The sequence below is a fragment of the Podarcis cretensis genome (genome assembly GCF_951804945.1).
Source record: "Podarcis cretensis genome assembly, chromosome: 14".
NCBI lineage: Eukaryota > Metazoa > Chordata > Lepidosauria > Squamata > Lacertidae > Podarcis > Podarcis cretensis.
Window position 1 is genome coordinate 50,355,627 of NC_137183.1, and position 23,502 is coordinate 50,379,128.

Sequence of the window (23,502 nt, forward strand, 5' to 3'; positions counted from 1 at the left end):
CATTTGTCTCGGCCAAATGGCAAAGGGGCTCATTTTCTTTACGAAAAAGGAAACGGAACAAAAAAACCCAACAAAACAAAGCAGGCTGATTTCTTATGGAAAGGGGGGGTTGCACCATCAGGTTGTCTACAGCTCGAATTTTTAAATTATTATTTGTTTTTTTTGGAGATGAGATGGTAGCGAAGCAGGCGGAGTAAAAGGGCGGACACGTCACACAGCAGAAGGTGGAGAGCAACAAGACCTGGAAGAAAAGAAAGCTGGAAAATGAATGAACAGACAAAATTATATTTCCTCCTCCCCAACCCACAAATAAAAATTAAAATCATTCCAAGATTTCTAAAAAGAAAGAAAGAAACAAAACAAAAAAATACAAATCATCAGCAAAATGAAATTATAATCATTGCAACCCCCCCAAAAATCACATCCCCGCTGTGAGTGGTTATTCTGATCATTAAGGAAAGGGGCCGGGTGAGTAGTTTCGGGGAGAGGTGCAGGAAAAGAAATCCCTGTTCCCCAGTGGAATCTGTGTTTGCCCAGGCAGCCCCTGCGAGAGCTTGCCAAAAAAGAACATGCAGGCACTTGGAGAACTCAAGACACCTGGAAAGGGCACAGCGAAGGCGTTCAGACGACACCCGGCTTCAAAAGTGGCCGGGGGAGAGAGACCGGTTTGCAGTGGAGAAGTAGCCGGTGAGAAGGGGTGGTCTGTCTCCTGCTTTGCCCGCATCTATTTCTCAAGATGTAATCGGCTGTACGTTTGAAAAAATAATATATACTATATACTGGCCCAGTGGTTAAACGGTTCAAAAATATCCTCAGAACTGATCCACTGGGTCTGCTACTTTTTCCGTTGAACTTTATGAGCTACTTCTTTTGAAACCTACAATTCAGTACAATGAATAGTATATATTATTTTTTCAAACGTACAGCATGTTACGTCTTGTGTGTTTATTGAATATGTTTCACGTAACCAGAGGTTTGCTGTTGTTTTGTGCAGCTATTTCTCAGCGGTCTGCTGCTCTCCAGCTGCTTTTCGAGGGCAACTTCAAGGCAAGTCTGGAACCGGCTGGGCTCCGGGGAGCGCATGAGAGCTCCTCCTGCCACCGCTTCTCCCCTGCAAAAGCCACGCCTTCGTAACCCTCCTTGTAAGGAGGGGAGCAGCAGGATCCCTAAAACCCGCATCTGCCGCTGCTGAACGCCTGGTCTGGCCCACGGGTCTGCTGAGGAATGTAAAACAAAAAGAGGAGTTATTTAAAGACTTTGGGGCGTGGGATGCCATGCTCTCGTTGGGGGACGGGGAGTTAAAAAGGTAGGGGGGAAAAGAGAAGGGAGCCCCATGCATGTTAGTTTGTGGCAGACGGCCACGCTCCAGGGTTAGAAGGGTTTCCATGTGGCAGGGAGTCAGTGGGCAGTTGATAAGAGTGATTTGCTTTTGATTGAAAGCGGTTTCATTGGGTTGGTTTTCTTATTATTCCACAGGAAGTGAGGTGAGGAGTCAGGAACAGCCAGAGGGGACAAAAGAGATGTACCCAGACAAGGAGCACATTCTGTGTAACTGTGTGTAGGGAGAATAGGAAGATGGTGGAAATCCACCAGGAAATGTTTAAAGCCCAGATAGAGAGGGCTCGTTGATCTAAAACGGAAAGAAATGGTCAAGAGGTGACCAGCGTGCATCCATTATGCTGGCTTTAGTGTCTCTCAAGGAGCAAAAATGACAAACAGTCGCGGTTGCACACTACTCCATGCCAATTCCGAGACAAGGGCTGAGGCTACGTTCTGCAAGCTGAATCTATTCTGCAACCTTCGAGCAAATTTACATAACTTGTTCTGGTTCTCCTGGTTGCAGAAAGGGACTGAGGCACATGGAAGCCCAACTTCCAGAATGCCGAATCTGATTGGGCATTCCTGGCTTTTGAGAATTTAGCAAGCTGTGCCAAAACCCTTTCAAGCATCTCTCGGCAGCAGTAGAACCTGCAACTTAGATCAGAGTATGTCGAAGGCAAGGGCTCAGTCGCTAAGTGAGGAGTGGTCTTTATCTGGAAAGACAGCTACCACTTTAGAGACAAAGGTGGTTGTAATCAAACAGTGCCAAGCTGGGAGGACTGCGTCCCCTCCACCCTCAGCTTTGGGGACAAAAAGATAAGAGGTTCTGCAAATGCACTGCTGTGCAGTCTTAGCCTTCCCTATGAAACCAAAACCTCATCAAGAAACACAACATGCACCTACTGGGAAGTAAAATTAGACGAAACAGTTCAGCTTCCATTTCCATTGTACAACAAAATGAGTTGGCAAAAAAAGTTGTGGAAGTCATAGTACTGCTCTATTCTGCCTTGGTCAGACCACACCTGGAATTCTGTGCCCAGTTCTGGGCACCACAATTTAAGAAGGATGTTGACAAGCTGGAACAGGTGCAGAGGAGGGCGACCAAGATGACCAAGGGTCTGGAAACTAAGCCTGATGAGGAATGGTTGAAGGAGCTGGGTCTGTTTCGCCTGGAAAAGAGGAGACTTGAGAGGAGATATGCTAGCCATCTTCAAATATCTAAAGGGCTGTCCCATGGAATAGGGAGCAAGCTTGTTTTCTCCTGCTCTGGAAGATAGGATCTGAGCCAATGGATTCAAGTTCCAAGAAAGGAGATCCCAACTAAACACCAGGAAGAACTTTCTGACAGTAGGAGCTGCTCAACAGTGGAACGGTCTCCCTTGGGAGGTGGTGGACTCTCCTTCCTTGAAGGTTTTAAAGCAGAGGTTGGATGTCCATCTGTCACGGATGCTTGAGTTGAGATTCCTTCGTTTTGGGGGTGGGGTTGGACTAGATGACCCTCAAGCTCCCTTCCAACTCTACAATCCTATGAATCTATGCTACCAGCAGGGGGAGTGTGGACACCAATGGACTGTGAGACACGCCTTTCCAGAGATGAACCCCATGCCACTTGAAGGCTCTTGTAAATTGGCAAGGTTGGCATAAACCAGGATGGGTAATCTGCTGGTCACATATCCTCCAACTGGCACTTATTCAATATACATTTTCTCTCATCCTGGGGCACATTTACACTACAAATTTAAACCGGTTTCAGACTAGTTTAGGAGACACCTTTTGCTCTCAAGACCACCTAGTAGTCATAATTTCTTTAAAGTGGGTAAGGGGGCACCACCCTAACATTACAATTCCCAATTCCTCTGCAACAACTACAGCAATTCCAAACCCATCTGAAGCTGGCTTAAGTACAGACATTTATACCAACTTGCAAATGCGACACTAATCTGTGTTTCAGATGGACTAAACCGTGCTGTTTTTTGGTGCTGAATTCCTGATCCATTCCTTTTAAAAAAAGAGGATTGTGAAAATTTAATTGTAGCCAGCCACTGAATCTCAGCTCTGCCTGGGAACATATTACCGGGGGGGGGGGGGGGTTTCTCTGCCAAATACTGCTTTTTAAAAACATGCTTCTAGCTCTCATGATTGTATAGAGAAAAGTTTGAAAATGGATGGAGAGGAAGCCCTAAAAACGTGAACCCCCAAAGCGATACTGGGCTGTAAAGGTAAAGGGACCCCTGAAAATTAGGTCCAGTCACGGACGACTCTGGGGTTGCGGTGCTCATCTCGCTTTATTGGCCGAGGGAGCTGGCGTACAGCTTCCAGGTCATGTGGGTAGCATGACTAAGCCGCTTCTGGCGAGCCAGAGCAGCGCACGGAAACGCCGTTTACCTTCTCGCCGGAGCGGTACCTATTTATCTACTTGCACTTTGACGTGCTTTCGAACTGCTAGGTTGGCAGGAGCAGGGACCGAGCAACGGGAGCTTACTCCGTCGTGGGGATTCAAACCGCTGACCTTCCGATCGTCAAGTGCTAGGCTCAGTGGTTTCGACCACAGCGCCACCCGCGTCCCATCAATCCTGATCTTTGGCCATGTTGGATGGCCTGGCAGGAGTGAGAGTCCCAACAAACAACACCTGGAGCTGCTGCAGGTTAGCCTCTCTCTGAAGCCAGAGAAGGTCCAGGTGGGGCTTTTACTCAGTGTTAGTAATTCAGATATATAAGATAGGTGCCAAATGGCTCCTTAAACCAAGGTTGCAATTGCCAAAACAGGATGGGTTATTAATGTGTGAAAACAGTTCAGATCCAATGATCCCCAGGCATGCACCTTCAGATGGTGGAGATGTCAGGAACCATCCTTGCGTCCAGGCATCCTCACTTGGTCGCAAGTGGCCGATACCTAGGAGCAAAATGCGCCTGGCTCCTGGCTAATTTCAAACACTGCTTTTTCTGGTCACAGACAATGCCTCTCGCACTCTGTTTAGCAACTGAATCTCCCCGTGAGAAAGAACAAACCAGGGAAAGGTGGATCTGGCAGACAAACTTGCGTACTGTTAATAATCTCCTTGGTTTTGAATCCCTGATATGCTTCAAAGGAAGCCTGGGGTGGTGGCTAGAAAGGAGTATGAAAACTGCTGCTCTAAGGACTAATAATTTTTTTTTAAAAAATAAAAAGACCAACTAAGTTAGTTATCGGTATGAGCTTTCGTGTGCATGCACACTTCTTCAGATACATGCATGCACACGAAAGCTCATACCGATAACTAACTGAGTTGGTCTCTAAGGTGCTACTGGAATGAATTTTTAAATTTTTAAATTTAATTTAATTTAATTTAATTTGTTTCAACCATGGAATTGATGCTTTTGAATTATGGTGCTGGAGGAGACTCTTGAGAGTCCCATGGACTGCAAGAAGATCAAACCTATCCATTCTGAAGGAAATCAGCCCTGAGTGCTCACTGGAAGGCTCTAATACTTTGGCCACCTCATGAGAAGAGAAGACTCCCTAGAAAAGACCCTGATGTTGGGAAAGATGGAGGGCACAAGGAGAAGGGGACGGCAGAGGACGAGATGGTTGGACAATGTTCTCAAAGCTACGAACATGAGTTTGACCAAACTGCGGGAGGCAGTGGAAGACAGGAGTGCCTGGAGTGCTCTGGTCCACGGGGTCACGAAGAGTCGGACACGACTAAACAACAACAACATGGCAGACCAACACGGCTACCTACCTGTAACTAGCTCTAAGGACTGTTTGCTCTGGGCTGTTGCTAGAATAATCCCGCAGCCCCTCAGAGAACATGAGAATTGGCACAAGAAATCCAAGACCCAGAGGGACTAAGGCAGGATGTGAGCTGGGATTTTGCTGGCTGTTTTTAAAGCGCTTGGTCTGTTCCTTGGGACCCTGGCATGTGCAGTATGTGTTTGTGACAGGGGTGGGAGTGGTAAGTGGGGAGTGGGCTCCCATGCGCAAACGGAGACCAGGCACAAATAGAGGAGGAGGAAAATCCAGGTGCAAAAACAGACACCAGATGCTTGGAACAAGTTTGCTCAGCTCCACAAACGGCAACAGAACCGACTCACAGGTGGGAGAAGAATGTTAATAAGCAAGAAGCAAAGTGGGGAAAGCAGAGAAGCAGCCAGGAGCCAAGCAGAAGGGGAAGGGGGGGGGTTGCAGGGCAATGTTAATTCGCTGTTGCAGGTGGCCGCAGGCAGGGCTCGGAAAAACTGTATCCAGCCCACCTGGATACAGAGGACGCCTTTGCGGAGGAGAGAGCTGATTGACAGCTATTAACCGCGACAGCTCAGGAGGTCCTCCATGGCCAGAGGGAACATGGCACGTCCCAAGAGCAGACACTAAGGGACCAGCAGCAACAAGGCCTCAGCATCCACACCCTGCTGAAGCGTTTCCCCAGACATTTCTGGAAGCCAGATGCCGGCTGGATCCAGCTGTTCTTAAGGATTGCACGCCTCTTAGGAGAGTTTCAGACACCAAGATGGCTGGAGGGTAACCAGAGAGGCCTTGCACAGCAGCCCCATTCATCTCCTGTTGGATATTTTGCTAATGACACCCCCCCCCAAAAAAAAAATCCATGCTTCTTTGCATTCTGGGACTTCATTCAGATGTTACACTTGTGCAATCACTGGCAGCTGCTAGCAGGACAGGAAAAGCTCGCGAAGGGATGGAGTCATGCCAAGCTGGTTTGCACGTAAGGCTAAACCAGCACAGAGCAGTGGTTAGTTAAAGTGTTGGACCCTGGGAGACCAGGGTTCAAATCTCTGCTCGGTCATGAAGCTCTCACTGGGTGACCTTGGGCCAGGCATTGTCCCAAGGATTCTTGTGGCCCACTTGGTCTGAGAAGTTGGCCTGCCCTGCTCTACAAGCTGCTTGGTTTCCTTTGGGCTCCCAGTACATTTCTGAGCACAATTGGTGCTGACCTTTAAAGCCCTAAACGGCCTCGGCCCACTATACCTGAAGGAGCATCTCCACCTCCATCGTTCAGCCCAGACACTGAGGTCCAGCACTGAGGGCCTTCTGGCGGCTCCTTCCCTGTGAGAAGCCAAGTTACAGGGAACCAGGCAGAGGGCCTTCTCGGTGGTGGCGCCTGCCCTGTGGAACGCCCTCCCATCAGATGTCAAGGAAATAAACAACAATCTGACTTTTAGAAGACATCTGAAGGCAGCCCTGTTTAGGGAAGCTTTTAATGTCTGATGTTTTATCGCTTTATTATTATCATCATTAATTCTCTTGGGAAACCCAGCCACATGAGCGAGGTATAAATAAATAAATTATTATTATTATTATTATTATTATTATTATTATTATTATTTCCCCAGTTCCACAGCAACACTAATGAATCCTGCAATCCAGGAACCTGTGAAAGGGGACCACTTCTTGGGGCATGTACATTCTCCCTCCATTTTTCAAAAGACACGACAAGGTGTGTCCACCCACTCAGCTGAGCAGCCCTGGGAGAGGGGGCCCAGCCACCTGCTAGGCCTTCGAAGTTACATGAAGCCTGTACCTTCTGGGCACACGTCAGGAAAGAAACACGAGGAGGGTCTCACCTGCGAGGGAATTCCCCACCCATGCGTGCACGGAGACTGGTACCTGGTGCTAAAAGGGTCATCCTGAAAAATGTAGCTTTACCATTGCAAGAAGTTCCTAGATCTCATGCGAGCAGCAGTTTAGGATCACTGCAGGGTCCCTGGTGAGAACTTCTAGGCGCCTGGGATGCATCTTGAATGACCTGCAGAATGTCCTGGTTGTTTCTACACTAAGACCACATCCACACTGTGGGCTACTCAGAGGAGACCCACTGGAAGTAATGAAGACAACTAAATTAGGCCAATTATTCTCTGAGTAAAATCTAACAGAATACAATCCCCTACATTTAAAGCACTATTTATACCTCTTGAGAAATAATTTCTCTCCCTAATGCATCCCAGGAATTGTAATTAGTTAAGGACGCTGAGAATTATTAGGAGACTCCCTCTTTCCCTCCCAGACCTACAGTTCCCAGATTTCCCTGGCAAGAGGGACTGACTGCTAAGCCACTCTGGGAATCGTAGCTCTGTGGGAGGAAGAGGGGTCTCCAAACGACTCTCAGCACCCTTAACAAACTACATCTCCCAGAATTCTTTGGGGCTGTTTAAAGTTGTACAATAGTGCTTTAAATGTAAGGTGGCCTAACCAATGTGGCCCAAGAATCCCCCAATATTCTTGCCACCCCTTGTATACTTTTGCCTCTTGGTGCGAGGGTCAACACCACAGCATAATCTGTCTGGGGTAGACTCTTAACCTGAGGGTCGCGGGTTCAAGTCCCACGCTGGACAAAAGATTCTTGCATTGCAGAGGGTTGAACTAGATGACCCTCAGGTCCCCTTCCAACTGCTGTGATTCTGTGCATACTGGAGACAAATGCAAAAAGACCCCCGCAGCCACTCGTCAGAAACCTGCTCAAGTGAACACGCCTGTCGGGAATCAAGAGCGAGCGAAAGAGAGAAGACAGCTTTCTCCCCTCTGGTCCTGCGCCTCCTGCTCTCTTGTCGTTTTATCTGCAGGCCTTGTCATGCCGAGAAAACGAGACAGAGAGAGTTAATTTGGAAAGGCAAGTTTCAACTATTATATGTGAGGGGTCTGGAATGTCACACACACACACACACACACACACACACACACACACACGGTTGTATGTCTGCAAGACACCTTTGCAGCTGCAGATATGGGCCTTGCACATCAGCAGAGCTATTGCACCAATCCAGCTATTGTGCACATACCAAGGTATTTTACAGCTTATTCAGCTCCACTAAACGACGTCTCCTTGAGTCTCCATCATAGCTCATTAAGCTAGGCCAGCATACATGCCAGACTCCCCACACATGCATTGCCTAGGGAAATATGTGGAGAGGGGAGAGAGGCAGTTGTGCAATGCTTTAAACTCAACCGCCAACTGAGCTAAAACCTGGTGCCGAGCCACTCATTAATTTTGGAGGCTTTCTCTGTGTTTTGCTTCAAAAGCATGAGGTCCAGCAACTTGCTCTGCCTTTCTTTCTTTCCGAAGAAAGCTAACATTTTCCAAGCCCCGAACCAGATACCAGACTCCTTGCCAATGTTGTGCGATACCCACAAAAGCCCTGCATTAAAGTCATGTCCATGGAAAAGGAGTTCCTTTGCATCCTGAATGCAGTGATATAGTTTCAGGGCTTGGATGCAGTGCTCTGGGAGGCAGCTAAACTGAGAACTTGGGGGGAGGGGGTCACACATAACTGGGAGTTGCCTGCACCTGTTTTCAGCTTCCCGGCTGCCCTGCCATCTCCCACTATCCCTTCCTCTGCACAACCGAGCGACCTCTTCAAATGCCACTTGGTTGGGCCACATTTAACACCACCCACGCAGCAAAAATGGTCTTGCGGAGGCTGCCCTCTTTGTGCCCAGCAGGCCAGCTCAAAACCCCACTCAAACGTTGCCGCATCTCTCCATCTCGGGCCTCCAGCTGTTGTTGGACTACAAGGCCCATCATCCAGTGGCCAGGGATGATGGGAGTTGTAGTCCGACCACAGGAGACCCGAATTGGAGAAACGCTGCGAGAGGCACCGCCAGGAGCCAACTGGCTTCCTCCGAACGAGAAACCCGTCGGCGGCGCTGTCGCCCGTTCCTTACCTCCTTTCGCTGCCAAAGAGCCGAGCCACCTCTTCCCTTCCGGGGCTGCGAGCTCGGGAACGCCGCTCCAGCCTCTTCCTCTCCGCTTGGAAAGCCTCCCGGTTACTAATCCTGACAGCCTTGGGGACATCGGCCAGGGTGGCGTACTGCCGGCTTGCTCTAAAGGAAAGAGGGCGGCCCGGCCTCTCGGCTCCCCTCGCCCCGTCTCTCGCTGCCGAGTCCTTGTAGTCGCTCGTCAAGTCCAGGCAGTTGAGGGAGAAGCTGTACACCATTCGGCTGCCTGGGGGGCCACCTAGGGAAGGAAAGGGGCAGCTCTGCTCCGGGGAGGGCGACTGGGAGTCACTGTACCTGTTGTTGGGGGTGCTGGGGCTGGGAGGGGATGGCGGGGTCGGCAGCTGCTGCTCGTCCGGCTTCCCATCCTGTTTCGTCTTCTCCAAGGAGAAGTAGCCGCTCTCCACCCGGGTTTTCCGCCCGCTGTCGCTTCGGTCGCCATGCATGCTGCTGTCGTCTGCGAGGAGGCAAGGAGAAGCTGGAGGTGACTGGGCTGCCCTTGGGTGCCCCCTGCCTCCCCGCAGGGAACTCAGGGCTATGTAGATCGGTGGGGTGGGACTTGCTTATTTAATATTATAAACACCACCCACCTTTCTCCTGAGGGCTTTCTGGTGGTTCCCTCACTGCGAGAAGTGAGGTTACAGGGAACCAGGCAGAGGGCCTTCTCGGTAGTGGCACCCTCCCTCCCATTAGATGCCAAGGAAATAAACAGCTATCTGGCTTTTAGAAGATATCTGAAGACAGCCTGTTTAGGGAAAGTTTTCAATGTTTGATGTTTGATTGTGTATTTAATATTCTGTTGGGGGCCACCCAGAGTGGGTGGAGAAACCCAGCCAGATGGACGGGGTATGTATGTATGTATGTATGTACGTATGTATGAATGAAGGAATGAATGAATGAATGAATGAATGAATGAATAAATAAATAAATAAATATTATTATTATCATCATCATCATCATCATCATTATTGGGATTCAAGGCAGCTTACGGCACTAATGAATGTTATAAAATACGAAGCAAACTGGCTAAAAACAGCAAGTTGAAAGGGCATCAAAACACCATTTAAAACCAGCAATAAAGTTGTTTGTGTATGTAACAATGTCGGCTAGGATTTGCCACACACAAAAATGGAAGGAAGAAGACGTTCCCACCAAGGAATGGGTAAGTAAGGTGAGGGACTATGCAGAATCGGCAAAATTAATTGCCAAAGTAAGAGATTCTAATGACAACTGCTTTGTGGAAGAATGGAAGCCCTTTCAAGAAAATGTCGTCGTATGATGAACTCGCAAGCAGGATTTGAAATATAAGCAACAGAAGGAATTAAGAGAATACAGCATGGATGTGATGGAGAGAAGATATTGGGCATGGAAAATGGGGTGGGAAGTCAGACATTTTTGGTACCAAGGGCAAAAAATAAATAAAAAGCCTGTCTTGATTAATCCCAAGCATTGCACATGCTAGAATGGCGAACCCCTGAGAGGAAGGCAAGGAAGAAAACAAGCGCTTTTGATAGCCAGCCTTGAAACACAGATAAAGGAGGAGGGAAACATTGGCTCTTCCTAGGTAGCCAAGGGGAAAACTCATCATCCTGAACAGGAAGCAGATCCCTAGCCCTTATTGTTTCCTGGAGAACAATGCAGCAGAGCTGCTGGCAGACTAATCAGAGGAGATGGGGGGGGGGGGGCAGTGGGATGAGGCAAACCGCTGGGGACGGGAGAACGAAAGAGGAACTCACTGTTTGACAAGAAATGCAGGGTAGTTCAGGTGGTGAGCCAAAAGATGCAAAATAAAATCAAGGCATTCCGCTGTTTATTATCGGTTGGAGGCAAAAGCCCTATTGCCCCCTATCTAGAGGTGGTATGGGGTGGGCGAGTTAGCAAACACATTCAAGATCCAGACACCTCTTCGCATTATTTAAATTGTGTAAACGCCGCCAGTTCGCAAACTCTGCAACGTTTTGGGAAAGCGCGAGGTAAAGAGGGTCTTGAGCGTCACGTCAAGAAACTGAACTCAGAGTGAGGTCAGGATGCTCGCAATGGGGAAGGAGAGGCCCGGCTGCAGCTTTGGGAGACAGCCGAGAGGGTGTCAAAGCCCAACACACGAGACACGGGGAGCCACCTGGAGGCAGAGTTTAGGCCCCCCTCCCCCCGGGGGGTCCCCAGTCACAAGCACACAGCCTTTTGCTTCCTTGCATGCGAAAAAGAAAAATGATTTGCTGCACTTGGGCAACTTGCGTGAAGATTTGATGTTTTCATCCCCAAAAAGTTTTTGACTGACTACTGAAATGAGGCTGCATTTTAATGTTCCATTCTAATCTTGTTTAAAAGTTGTATTTTAATCAACTGTTTTATACCTGGTATTAGCCGCCCTGAGCCCGGTCTTGGCTGGGGAGGGCGGGGTATAAATAAAACATCATCATCATCATCATCATCATTATTATTGGCCCTGCCAGCTCAACAATGCCATCCACAGAGTTTGATGCAGACTCCACCGACAAGAACGGTGGTCTCCCATCAGCTGGGCAGGGCTTGCAAAGCACCCTTGCAGCCTCTTCCCAATTCTCGGACTCCCTCCTCTGTACACTGCACACCCCTACCCAGGCCTCACGCAAGGTTTTTTTTAATTGTTGCATTTCATGCCACGATTTCCTCCGAGGAGCTCAAGGTGGCGTGCAAGGTTCTCCCCTCCCCCCATCTACGTCGTCCGGGAACCTAACCACTAAAACCTCGCTGACTCTCACGCTGACTCTCATGCTGTTCTTGGGACGCGCCTGAAGCCACCCAAATCAGCCCCTGCAGCTCTGCCAAACCATTCTCTTTACGGCGTGTTAGCCTTGTATTTATCTTTGCTATTCTCTGATACTCTCCCAGCTCCAGCAGGCCAGAGCCATAACATATCCGGACAGGGTCACTGGGAAGTCAACACGCTCCTTCAAAACAGGAGAGACTTGACTTCTTCTCTTTGGATGTTACACAATCCTCTGCAGCAGCAAAGGGAAGTGGAGGGACAGGGTCTCTGCGCTTAAATTTCACAAGGTCTCCGTGCTTTACGCAAGCATCTTCCGAAACGCGGAGGTGTGGGATATCAGGTGTGCTAACACAGCACGTCCCATGTGCAAAAAACATGGTTGACCCCCGAGCTTCTGTGCCGGCCTTGTCCTCTCTGTTCTGTCTGAGTTCAGGGTTCAACCCTTACCTTCCTTGCTGTCCAGCGTCGGCTCCTTCAAGGAGCATCCAGGGGGAGCCTGGCCCTGAACAGGGCTTGGGGCTGGGCTGAGTCCCCCGTTGCCATCTGGCTGGTCTTTGCTCCTCATTTCTTCCTGCCAAAGGGTGGACTTTGTGGTTGGGACCTTCTCTGCACCAGGGATGTTGCTGCTGGTGACGGCCATCTTTGCCGGGCCGGGTTCCTAGGAGAGAAGGCAGAACTGTGAGGCGACGTGAATTTCACCGACAGTTTTTTGTCTCACACCAACTTACGTCATGGAATGTAAACATGCAGCTTGGAAGCTGAACTGAGTGCTGGATCCCCTGCTGGATTAAGAACACACCTCGCCCTTGGTTATAATCACTCCGAGTTTAAGAAAATAAGAAACACATATTTGATAGGGAAGGCCTGAGTTCTGCCAGACTAGTAACAGAGCCATGGATGCTCTTTGTGCTCAGCAAGAGACACACACAAATATGTCTCCTCTCCCGAGGCAAGGAGGGAGGAGAAGGATGTGAAAAATGAGGAAAGCAACCTTGAGAGCATCAGCCTAGCACAGGGGTCAGCAAGCTTTTTCAGCCATAGGCCGGTCCACCGTCCCTCAGACCATGTGGTGGGCCGGAATATATTTTGAAAAAAAATATATGAATGATTTCCTATGCCCCACAAATAACCCAGAGATGCGTTTTAAATAAAAGCACACATTCTACTCATGTTAAAACACCAGGCAGGCCCCACAAATAACCCAGAGATGCATTTTAAATAAAAGGACACATTCTACTCATGTAAAAACATGCTGATTCCCAGACTGTCCACGGGCCAGACTGAGAAGGCGATTGGGCCGCATCTGGCCCCCAGGCCTTAGTTTGCCTACCCCTGGTCTAGCACTTAGCACAGGTTTAAAGGACGGGCTAGGGAGTCTGGAGGGTCTTCTCTTTATGCACTTTCTCCCATGTAGACCCACCGGTCTTCAATGCAAGCCGAGTTGCACCTCAGCATTTCATTGAAGGAGACACACTTTGCCGTCAAAAACGGCAGCCCTGTTACGTTTAGGCATGCACTGGCTCATGTAGTAATGTCATCAAACCTGGAGTTTCCCCATCAACATGTAGCCTGATCATTTCAAGACCTGGGAAAGTGTGCCAAAACCAGGAGGATGCCATATACAGAGTCGGACCATAGGTCCATCTGGGTTATTATTAGTCTTCTGTGGCTCAGAGCCCGTGTCCCAAGGACCAACTCTGGCCATATTAACCGACCTGCACCCTGTAATCATAATCTGAAGCCCATCTTCATCTGTCCCTTCCACAGGAGGTCCAGGGGGTAGCAGCCCAAAAACAGGCCTTTTCAGTGATGGCTCCCTGCTTGTGGAATACTCTCCCCAGGGAGGCTCGCCTGGCACCACCATTACGTATCTATAGGCGCCAGGAAAAAGATTCCTTCTTCATCAGGCTTTCAACTATCAACTACCTTTTTGCCTGAGTGGGATGTTTTAATCTATATATATATATATATATATATATATTTAATGGATTTGTCTTTTACATGTTTTTAAAATGTTGGCTTTTATGTATGTCAGAGTAAGATTTTTGTTTAAAATTCTGTATATCGCTTTGAGTTGCTGTGGCAAAGAAGCAATAAATAAGTTTAATCGTAACAATACCATCAGCAATAATAACTGGAGGAGGCATGCCAAGGTCTCGGATCAGGATCTTTCCCAATCCCACCTGGAGATGCCGGGGATTGAACTTGCGACCTTCGGCATGCAAAGCAGATTCTCTACCACTGAGCTATGGGGGTTGTGCAGACCTAGCATCTTAAATGTGTAGAACAGCACATCACTTTGCCTGCTGCTCCTGCACTGACATCTTTGTCTTGCAATTGTCTCAGGAGAAAAATGACATCGTGATACTGGTAATGTTGTATTTGCAACCCGCCCTACCCGATGGGTGGCAGGCTGGTTGCAGTTAAGGCAACCCTGGGCCTCAGAAATGGACCTGTCCTTTAAAATCCCGATAAGGCCATGCTCCAAAAGCCATACCAAAGGGAAAATAAAACCGTGGCTTCACAAAGCAGGACAAACTCTGGGGTACAGCCACTGCTGCGGAATCGCCAACATCTTCCTTGGATAGTTTTTACATGCCAGGTTAAAGTTGTCTCCTTCTGCCGCACCGCCTAGATTTAGCTTCTTAGCCTCTGTGGTTTTTAATCTTTTTACAGACTTGAAAGTGTTCTTGGCGAGAAGGACTCTGAGCCTCTCCCCATTGTTGATGCTCTTCCTGGTTATAACTTCATGTTGGTTTCATTGTTTTTAAGTGTTTCTGCTACTGTAAACTGCCTCAAGCTTTTTGCACTGGAAAGACAATGCTGATATTTTCAAAATAAAGTAAGCTATTAGCATGCGCAGATAGTTTGGAGGGAAAGGGTCACAGCCTATCTTACTGAAGGGGGTGAATTAGAAGTCGGAGGACGGGTTCCACTTTTCTTCCTATATACATAAAAACACAAGGCTGTCGTCGCACAGCCCCCATTGGTGCTGCATCACAATTCTGCCTTTGCATGAAGAAATCAGGTCAGGAAGGTGAAAAGCAAGCTTGGTATAGTTGCCTGAGGTGGGAAGGGGAAAATCTGGGTCATTAATGTGGAAGAAATGGGAGTGGGGTTGGTGAACGGAGCTAGCAAGGGTAGCAGTTATTTATTTCTGCACATCTAACATGAACATTCTCCCTTCATAGCTCCTTTATTCCTTCTGCATTCTGGTTTCCAGCAAGACACCTCTTCCCACCCCAGTCTCCAAACAGCTGAGGGCCACAATAACATGTGCACACAAATATCTTATTTAACCGGGGAATGGTTAATGAAAGACTTCCCAGAGGCAACGGGGGGCTAAGCACTGAGTTTCAAAAAAAGGAGAGAGCTTTTATTAGTCTTCTCCCGCAAGGGGCAGGAGTCAAAAATGGAAGAGAAGAGCAAAAGGTGGCTTTAGAAATACACCACTTGGACCTCTTCCAGAAGCGGTGCGCCTGGGCGCACGAACACATCAGGGTTGCTCCTCAAAGATGAGGAACACAAATCCACCTCACCCTTCTCTCGGGGTCCCCTACACCCCCAAGACACCATTGTGTGTCGCAGCTACAAAGTTAAAGCAACAAAGATAAATCTTTCTCTCTGTGACCATGAGAACTTGAAACTCGCCTCACGGGACAAAGTGAATATTGTTTTTACATAGGGGAAGAATTGGAAGTTTTTTATTTTCTGAATCTTATATTTCTATATTTCTCTTTTAACCTCTTTTCTACTCTTCTCTCTCCCCCCCCCTTTATGTTTTTATTGTATATAGATCAAAGTCTTAGTTTGGATAAAAAAGGGGTGAGATATTAAGCTTTGTATTTTTCTCTATAAACCTCAGTCAATTCCTCAGTCAAAAAAACCTAGAAACTTGCCATGAGTTTCAGAGAGAACTTGCAGAGTCACATGAATGAGAAGACGTTGTTAAATTGGTACAAATAGCAGTTTAACCAGCGGCACAAGGGGTCAGGTGTGTGTCTGGCCGTCAACCAGAAGGTTGGTGGTTTGAGCCCACCCAGGGACACAATTCCTGCACTGCGGGGGGACCGGAATAGATGACTCCTGTCTATGAAATGTATGGCATTGCGTTGACTTGGAAAGGCACACAAACCTCACTTCAGTCAGGTGAACAAACCTGGTCCAGAGGCCTTCGCTAAGCCCTTCCAGAGATGGATGACGAGCTTCGCGCGACTACCTGCATCCCTGAAACCCCTCTGGAGTATATCGTGGGGATGTTGCCATGGCAGAAGCCTCTACGACTCTCACACACCTGCATTGCCCCTGGTACTGCCAAGCCAGGAAAGAAACTGCTTGGTGTCAACCTCAAAGGCAACCCTCGCAAGTAGGAAATGAATGCCTCAAATACAGTGCTACCTCGGTTTTCAAACATAATCCATTCCGGAAGACCGTTCCGCGTTCCGAAACATTTGTTGTTGTTTTTTTAAATAATATTTATTAATATTTATTAAGAGTTTAAAAATTCCGAAACATTTGAAAACCGAGGCGCAAAGGGAGGCCTGCAGAAAACTGAGAAAAATAACAAGTAAAAGCAGCAGAAGCCGTTCGACTTCCAAGGCGTGTTCAAAAATGGAAGCATTTACTTCTGGGTTTTTGGCGTTCGAAAACCAAAATGTTCAACTTCCGAGACGTTTGAAAACCGAGGTCCCACTGTATACCCTCAAGATATACCCCGAACGAGGAAGTGCCTTCACAGCGGTGTTTGTACGTCTCTTGAGGGGATTTTTAAGTGAGGCGGATATTCTTACACTCGCCTCCAATGACAAGCAATCCCCTCGCTCTCTGAGAGGCTGAAGGTGACCACACACACCTGAACTCAGCCCGAGGTAAAATTCGCCCCACTGCTTCATTGGTGGCCAAGCCCCACATTGCAGTTTTACTAGGGGGAGGGATGCTTCTCCCACAGGCCCCAAACCAACCCGGTAGACAGGTTCCCTCTTTTGACTACAGTCCTCAAAGCATTCTGGGTAGTTATCGTTTTTCCCTCTGGAATAGCAGAGTGTGCAAGCAACCAGGACTTGGAGCATCGTGAAGTGAAAAAATGTCACAAAGAACAATCTCAAACCCCCATCCAGATAATTCCTTTTACTGGAAGCAGAACCCCCTCCCAAAAATTTTCCTAGGCATGTAACATGCCTGTATAGCAACCCAGACAGATGGGCAGGATATTAATAATAAAATTATTATTCCTGTTATCATCTGTGCTGCCATTCAGCAGAAGCACCCAGACAGCACAAGCTTTGCCCCCAAATCAGCATCATCTCCGGAGATGGCCTGGTTGGGAAGAGACCAGCAGACGCTTCTACTCGCCTCGCATCTTCCCCCCAAATCCTACTTACCTTATTTGGTGCTCAGGAGCTCAGATCCTGTCATGTTTCCAAGAGGTTGCCACGGCAACCAAGTGCAATCCAAAAATATGATTATTATTTGGCCAGCTTTTTTTTTGTTTTAGCCCCTTCCCAATTTTTGTTCCTCTTCCAAAAACAGAAAAGAAGAAAGGGGGAACAGTTTAGGGGGTGCTGGGATCACGCTGCGTGGGGGCTTCCTCTTTGCCGGCCTCAAGCAAAGCACCCACAAACCCTGAAATACTCTGAGGTTTCGAGTCAAAGGGCAGGAAAAAGCAGCTGCCTGCCTGGTTTATTTTGGACTCTGGGAGAGAAGTAGAGCTCCAAGGAGACGATAGCACCAACCATTTCACCACAAGCCACTGTAGGAGAAATCGGCTGAGAATGGATGGAACGGGGCCTAAATCGGCAAACCCAAGGATCCATGCAATCCAGCATGTAATGTTTTACTGTTGCTATAAAGGTTAAGGGACCCCTGACCATTAGGTCCAGTCGCGGACAACTCGGGGGTTGTGGCACTCATCTCGCTTTATTGGCCGAGGGAGCCGGCGTACAGCTTCCGGGTCAGGTGGCCATCAGGACTAAGCCACTTCTGGAGAACCAGAGCAGCGCACGGAAACGCTGTTTACCTTCCCGCCAGAGTGGTACCTATTTATCTACTTGCACTTTGACGTGCTTTTGAACTGCGAGGTTGCTATGGCCATTGGCTAATGCGAATAAAGTTTTATTTCCTAAAAAATAATAATCCAGCACTCAGAATGAGTTGCAAAGTTTTGTGCTGGGTGGATAATCTCATCTTCCACGCACACACTGAAAACCCAGTTCTGTAGTCCTTCTGGTCTGATAGCTATGCAAGAACCACTCCAGAGCAGTGGAAACAGGGTGTGTGTACCTTCCAACTAGGATCTCAAAGGCTCTGGGGCCTGGCTACCATCTCCTCCCTGACTGGCAGAAGCAGAACTCTGCAAAACAGGCCTCTGCAAACTTGCTTAGCTTGCACTAATGTGGCTTGCAACATTTTCCTCTCCTTGGTGGAGAACGGAGAGCAGTGCAAGCATTAGCTTAGGTTAGCTTCCTTCTGGAGATGGCATCCGACTCTGCCTCACAAACCCTCAAGGAGCTGGAAGGCATGTGGGCACCTTGAAGGGGGGTGAAGCCAGTTGCAGAGGGCAGCCCACATGCAGCTGACCTCTCCTGCTTTCCAAGGGCACCTGGGTCCCACACAGAACTTGGAAGGACAGCCTGTGATGGAGAAGATGCTCAGAAGATCGGAGAAGTGGGGTCATGCAAGGCTCAGGTGGCCTCGGCAGCACAGAGTGCCTTCCATCAGCTTTGGCTGGTGGCCCAGCTCTGCCCCGATCTGGAGAGGGATAGCCTAATGTCAGGGAACTGCCATCGGAGCCAGAGGGAGAGGGAGGGCTCCAGAGGGATTACAGAGAGCGTCCCGGGAGGGAGAGAAGCAGCCCATCTTTGGGGGAAGGAAATCAGCGTAGCACCAGTGGAGAAGGGGGGCAGATGGGGGAATCGGCGAGGTGGCTCCATGACTCCTCGCCGGAGACCAGCGGGGAGAGCACGGGTCCTCCGCTGCCCACACCCTCCCTGCGCAGAAGGCTTCCGCGCAGGGAGAGTAGGCGGAGATTAGGCGTCAAAGAGCTTCTTTGCTGGAAGAAGTTCAAGAAACGCCCACTGACAGATTCTGCCAGTGATTGAGACAGCCACGGGTGAGTGGCGGTCCGGACAGAATAGGGTCCACCCAGGTAACTCAGCCAGGTGTGGCGATGACTTATGCACGAGCAACCCCTAGAACCATTACACCTAACTTCTGTCGTCTATGCTCTGGTAACCTCGACGTTGGATTACTTCAACGCGTTATACGTTAGGCTGCCTCTGAAGACGGCTTGGAAGTTTCAGCTGGGACAAGGTGGTTTGAGCATCTTGCGCCAATTCTGGCTCGACTGCACTGGCTGCCCATTAGTTTCCAGGCCTAATTCAAAGCGATGATTTTAATCTATACCACCTTAAGTGGTTCAGAACCACAACACCTCAAGGACTGTCTCTCTCCACATGAAGCGACCTGGACCCTAAAATCATCCTCTGAAGCCCTTCTTCCATGTGCCTCCTCCACGAGAGGTCCAGAGGGTGGCAACACGAGAGCGGGGCCATTTATACAGTGGCTCACTTGGCAGCTTCCTTATACACCTTTAAGTGCCAAGCGAAAATGTTCCTCTTCAACCAGGCCTTTTGCTGTGACCTCCGATGTCCTTTTAAATGTGTTATGGGAAAAGTTGACTGGAAAACTCAGAAACCAAGAGGATAAAAAACTTTATAAAAAGAATGGGAAAATTTTATAAGTTATTTGGGAGACCACTGTAAGCAGACGGAAACAAGAACAGGATTTTGACCCACTTGTCGTGTAAAAATTACTATGGACAATATGGTTTGATATAAAAACTGGAGTACGGATGAATATGCAGTTGTAGGTGTTGAAAATGAGACCCCATGGGGGGGGGGAGAAATCTCGAGATTTTGAGAACCTCTTTATATAGATTTGCTTTTACAGTTTGTGTTCATTTATATTTTGTATGTGTAAAACCAATAAAAATTATTTCAGGGAGGAAAATACGTTATGGGAGAGGAGATTATTGATTTGTTTTCATTCTTATTCTTATTATGTATTTTGTGCTTTTTTATATTGTAATTTTATGTTATGAAATGCCCTGAGAGCTACAGATGAAAGGCAGTATACAAATTTAATTAATACAGTGGTACCTTGGGTGACAGACGCTTCAGGTTACAGACTCCGCTAACCCAGAAATAGTACCTCGGGTTAAGAACTTTGCTTCAGGATGAGAACAGAAATCTCGCAGCAGCGGCACGGCGGCAGCAGGAGGCCCCATTAGCTAAAGTGGTGCTTCAGGTTAAGAACAGTTTCAGGTTAAGAACGATCTCCAGAATGAATTAAGTTCTTAACCCGAGGTACCACTGTAATAATAATAATAATAATGAGGGGAAGGAAGAGAAGTAGACGACACCTGCCTCTCAGCTCCTCACAGCATTTTGACAGCTCTGTGAAATCGCTCCAGTTGGGCTTAAGCCTTGTCACAACCAAGGAGAAGGTTCACAGTCGGACAATTAAACCTTGCACAATTCGCTTTGCAAGCTTCTCCACTCAACACTGCTTCTCTGCAGTGGCTCCCCATCTGTGGAATCCTCTCCCCAGGGAAGTTTGCCCGGCACCTTCATTGTACACCTTTAGGCGCCAGGCAAAAACGTTCCTTTTTAACCAGGCGTTTGGGTAATCTGATTTACATTCTATGCCCTTTCAAAATGTTTTTTTTTTTGGGGGGGGAGCTATTGGGTTGTTTTTACTTTTATTATGTATTTTGTGGTTTTATATCTTGATTTTATTCTGTGAACTGCCCTGAGACCCTGGGGCATAGGGCGGTATACAAATTCTAACAACAACAACAACAACAACAACAACAGGAGGAGGAGGAGGAGGAGGAGGAGGAAGAGGAGAAGGAGCAACAGCTGGGGAGTTGTTCATGTGGCTCCCATCTCGTGACCCCAAATGACAGAATCTTCCTGGGCAATCCATGCCATTGACCCGTTGGGTTAACCCAACCCAGTAACAAAATCTCAGCCTTAATTCTGTGCACACAACTGTACTTTCAAAGTACACAACTCCCCCCACCCCCAAATCCTGGTAACTGGAGTTTGTTAAGGGTGCTGCGAACTTCAGGCTCTCAAAGGGATAAACCACAGTCCAGAGCAGTCTTTGTGGGGAGCTGTGTGCCTTAAATACAGCCTTAGTCCCAGAGAAGAAGAGGTGGCTATTCGGACAGGATCAGGGGCTGAATTCTCACCCCCCACAGACTCCGGCAGGAAAGAATGAGTCATGGTCCTGCACCAGGGTTTTGGGTCTCTCTCGCTCTCTTTTTACCATTTATAGTAAAAAAAAGAGAGACCAACGCTGTCACTGGATCCCCAGAGAACGCAGTCCCAGCCCCCAAAAGATCTAGGAATGGCCTCAACCTCATCTGTGGCCTCTCACTCTCCGAGTCACCTCCAGGGAACCTCTCTCCTGTAGGGAAACCAGAGCGCTGGGTAATCCAATCCAACTGGAGGGGCCTGTGGACAGTCAACAATATATTCCCTGTTTCCAGCTGTGAAAAGGGGGCCGAAAGCCTCTAGGCAGCAACCAGGAAGTAGCCTTTGTCTGCAGCCTTTGCTGCAGGAGGGTGTCACTCTGTGTATGCACATGAACACCATGCGGTAAAAAAGGTAAAGGACCTCTGGAAGGTTAAGTCCAGTCAAAGGCGACTATGGGGTTGTGACGCTCGTCTGGCTTTCAGGCCGAGGGAGCCGGCATTTGTCCACAGACAGCTTTCCGGGTCATGTGGCCAGCAGGACTAAAACACTTCTGGTGTAACGGGACACCGTGATGGAAACCAGAGAGCATGGAAACGCCGTTTACCTTCCCACCACAGCGGTACCTATTTATCTACTTGCACTGGTGTGCTTTCGAACTGCTAGAAGAAGAAGAAGAGGAGTTTGGATTTGATATCCCGCCTTTCACTCCCTTTAAGGAGTCTCAAAGCGGCTAGCATTCTCCTTTCCCTTCCTCCCCCACAACAAACACTCTGTGAGGTGAGTGGGGCTGAGAGACTTCAAAGAAGTGTGACTGGCCCAAGGTCACCCAGCAGCTGCATGTGGAGGAGCGGAGATGCGAACCCGGTTCCCCAGATTACGAGACTACCGCTCTTAACCACTACACCACACTGGAGCATGTGACAGAGCAACGGGAGCTCACCCCGTCGCAGGGGTTCGAACCGCCGAACTTCCAATCAGCAAGCCCAAGAGGCTCAGTGGTTTAGACCACAGCGCCACCCACATCCCAATAATGATAATAAATTTTATTTATACCCCGCCCTCCCCAGCCAAGACCAGGCTCAGGGCGGCTAACGCCAGATATAAAACAATTGATTAAGATACAACATAAAACAAGATTAAAATACAACATTAAAATACAGCCTCATTTCAATAGAAACTCAAATAAAAAACTTTTGGGGGATGAAAACGTCAAATCTTCACCAAGGCCAACTATTCAGACTGGTCCTACGTGGGCCAGAAAAAAGCCTGGGAAGTCCCCAAATAGGAGTTCCATCACAGAAGGAAAAAGGAAAGAGGGGAAAGGGATAAAGTTGATTCCAAGCCAAAGGCCAGGCAGAACAACTCTGTCTTACAGGCCCTGTGGAAAGAAATCAGATCCTGCAGGGCCCTGGTCTCATGAGACACAAGCGTTCCACCAGGCCGGGGCCAGTGTTGAAAAGGCCCTGGTTCTGGTTGAGGCTAATCTAACTTCCTTAGGGCCTGGGACCTCTAGGATGTTGCTATTTGGACCTAGATACAGCAAGTCCCTTGTATGCAAGTTTCTGTGCAGGGAGAGGACTGTGCCTCAGGGTCAGTGTACCTGCTTGGCATGAAAAAAAAAAAATGAAAAAAAAATACCCCAGGCTCAATCTGTGCTGCTCCCACATAGGCCAGGGAGAGAGAGACTCCTGCCTGAACCCTCGCTGAGCTAGCCAGACCAATGCAGTCTGCCCTGTGTCCCGAGGACACATTGTGGAGGATCTGGTCAGACCAAGGTGAGGGTTATGGGAAGTTAGCTGCTCTTCAGCCAGAGAGGGGCCCATCAGGTTGGAACGAGCTGTGCCAGGGTGTCAGGAGATGGGTGAACCACCTCAGGGTGGGGGAATCAGTTCCAGAGGAGAGCTCCCCTTCTTGTGCTCCACTTCACCCCTCATCACAAACTTCAAGAAGAAGAAGAAGAGTTTGGATTTGATATCCCGCTTTATCACTACCCTAAGGAGTCTCAAAGCGGCTAACATTCTCCTTTCCCTTCCTCCCCCACAACAAACACTCTGTGAGGTGAGTGGGGCTGAGAGACTTCAGAGAAGTTTGACTGGCCCAAGGTCACCCAGCAGCTGCATGTGGAGGAGCGGGGAAGCGAACCAGGTTCACCAGATTACGAGTTTACCGCTCTTAACCACTACACCACACTGGCTCTCAGGACGAGTCAACAGTGTGATGCAGCAGCAAAAATAGCTAATGCTATTCTAGGCTGCATCAATACATGTCTAGTGTCCAGCTCAAGGGAAGTCATCATATTATTCTGCCTTGGTCAGACCACACCTGGAATACCGTAGTCCAATTCTTGGCACCACAATTTAATAAGGATGTTGACAGGCCAGAACGTGTGCAGAGGAGGGCAACCAAGATGATCAAGGGTCTGGAAATCAAGCCTTATGAGGAAAGGTTGAAGAGGCTGAGTATGTTAA

The 23,502-nt window shown here is 48.5% G+C and overlaps 1 protein-coding gene across 7 annotated transcripts in view; it reads right to left on the reverse strand.

Annotated features, from left to right (window-relative positions):
* The window catches only part of MPRIP (myosin phosphatase Rho interacting protein), a 159,568-nt gene that overhangs the window by 46,382 nt on the left and 89,684 nt on the right, over positions 1 to 23,502 (reverse strand). For 4 of the 7 annotated variants that reach the window (XM_079953642.1, XM_079953643.1, XM_079953645.1 and 1 more), the window contains exons 6-7: positions 12,222 to 12,432; positions 9,323 to 9,482 (exon numbers count right to left, since the gene is read on the reverse strand). In XM_079953642.1, coding sequence (XP_079809768.1) covers positions 9,323 to 9,482; positions 12,222 to 12,432 — 371 coding nt within the window. Of the gene's footprint in view, positions 1 to 8,974; positions 9,483 to 12,221; positions 12,433 to 23,502 lie in introns of all 7 variants that reach the window. The other 3 variants (XM_079953640.1, XM_079953639.1, XM_079953641.1) reach the window with 1 other exon arrangement.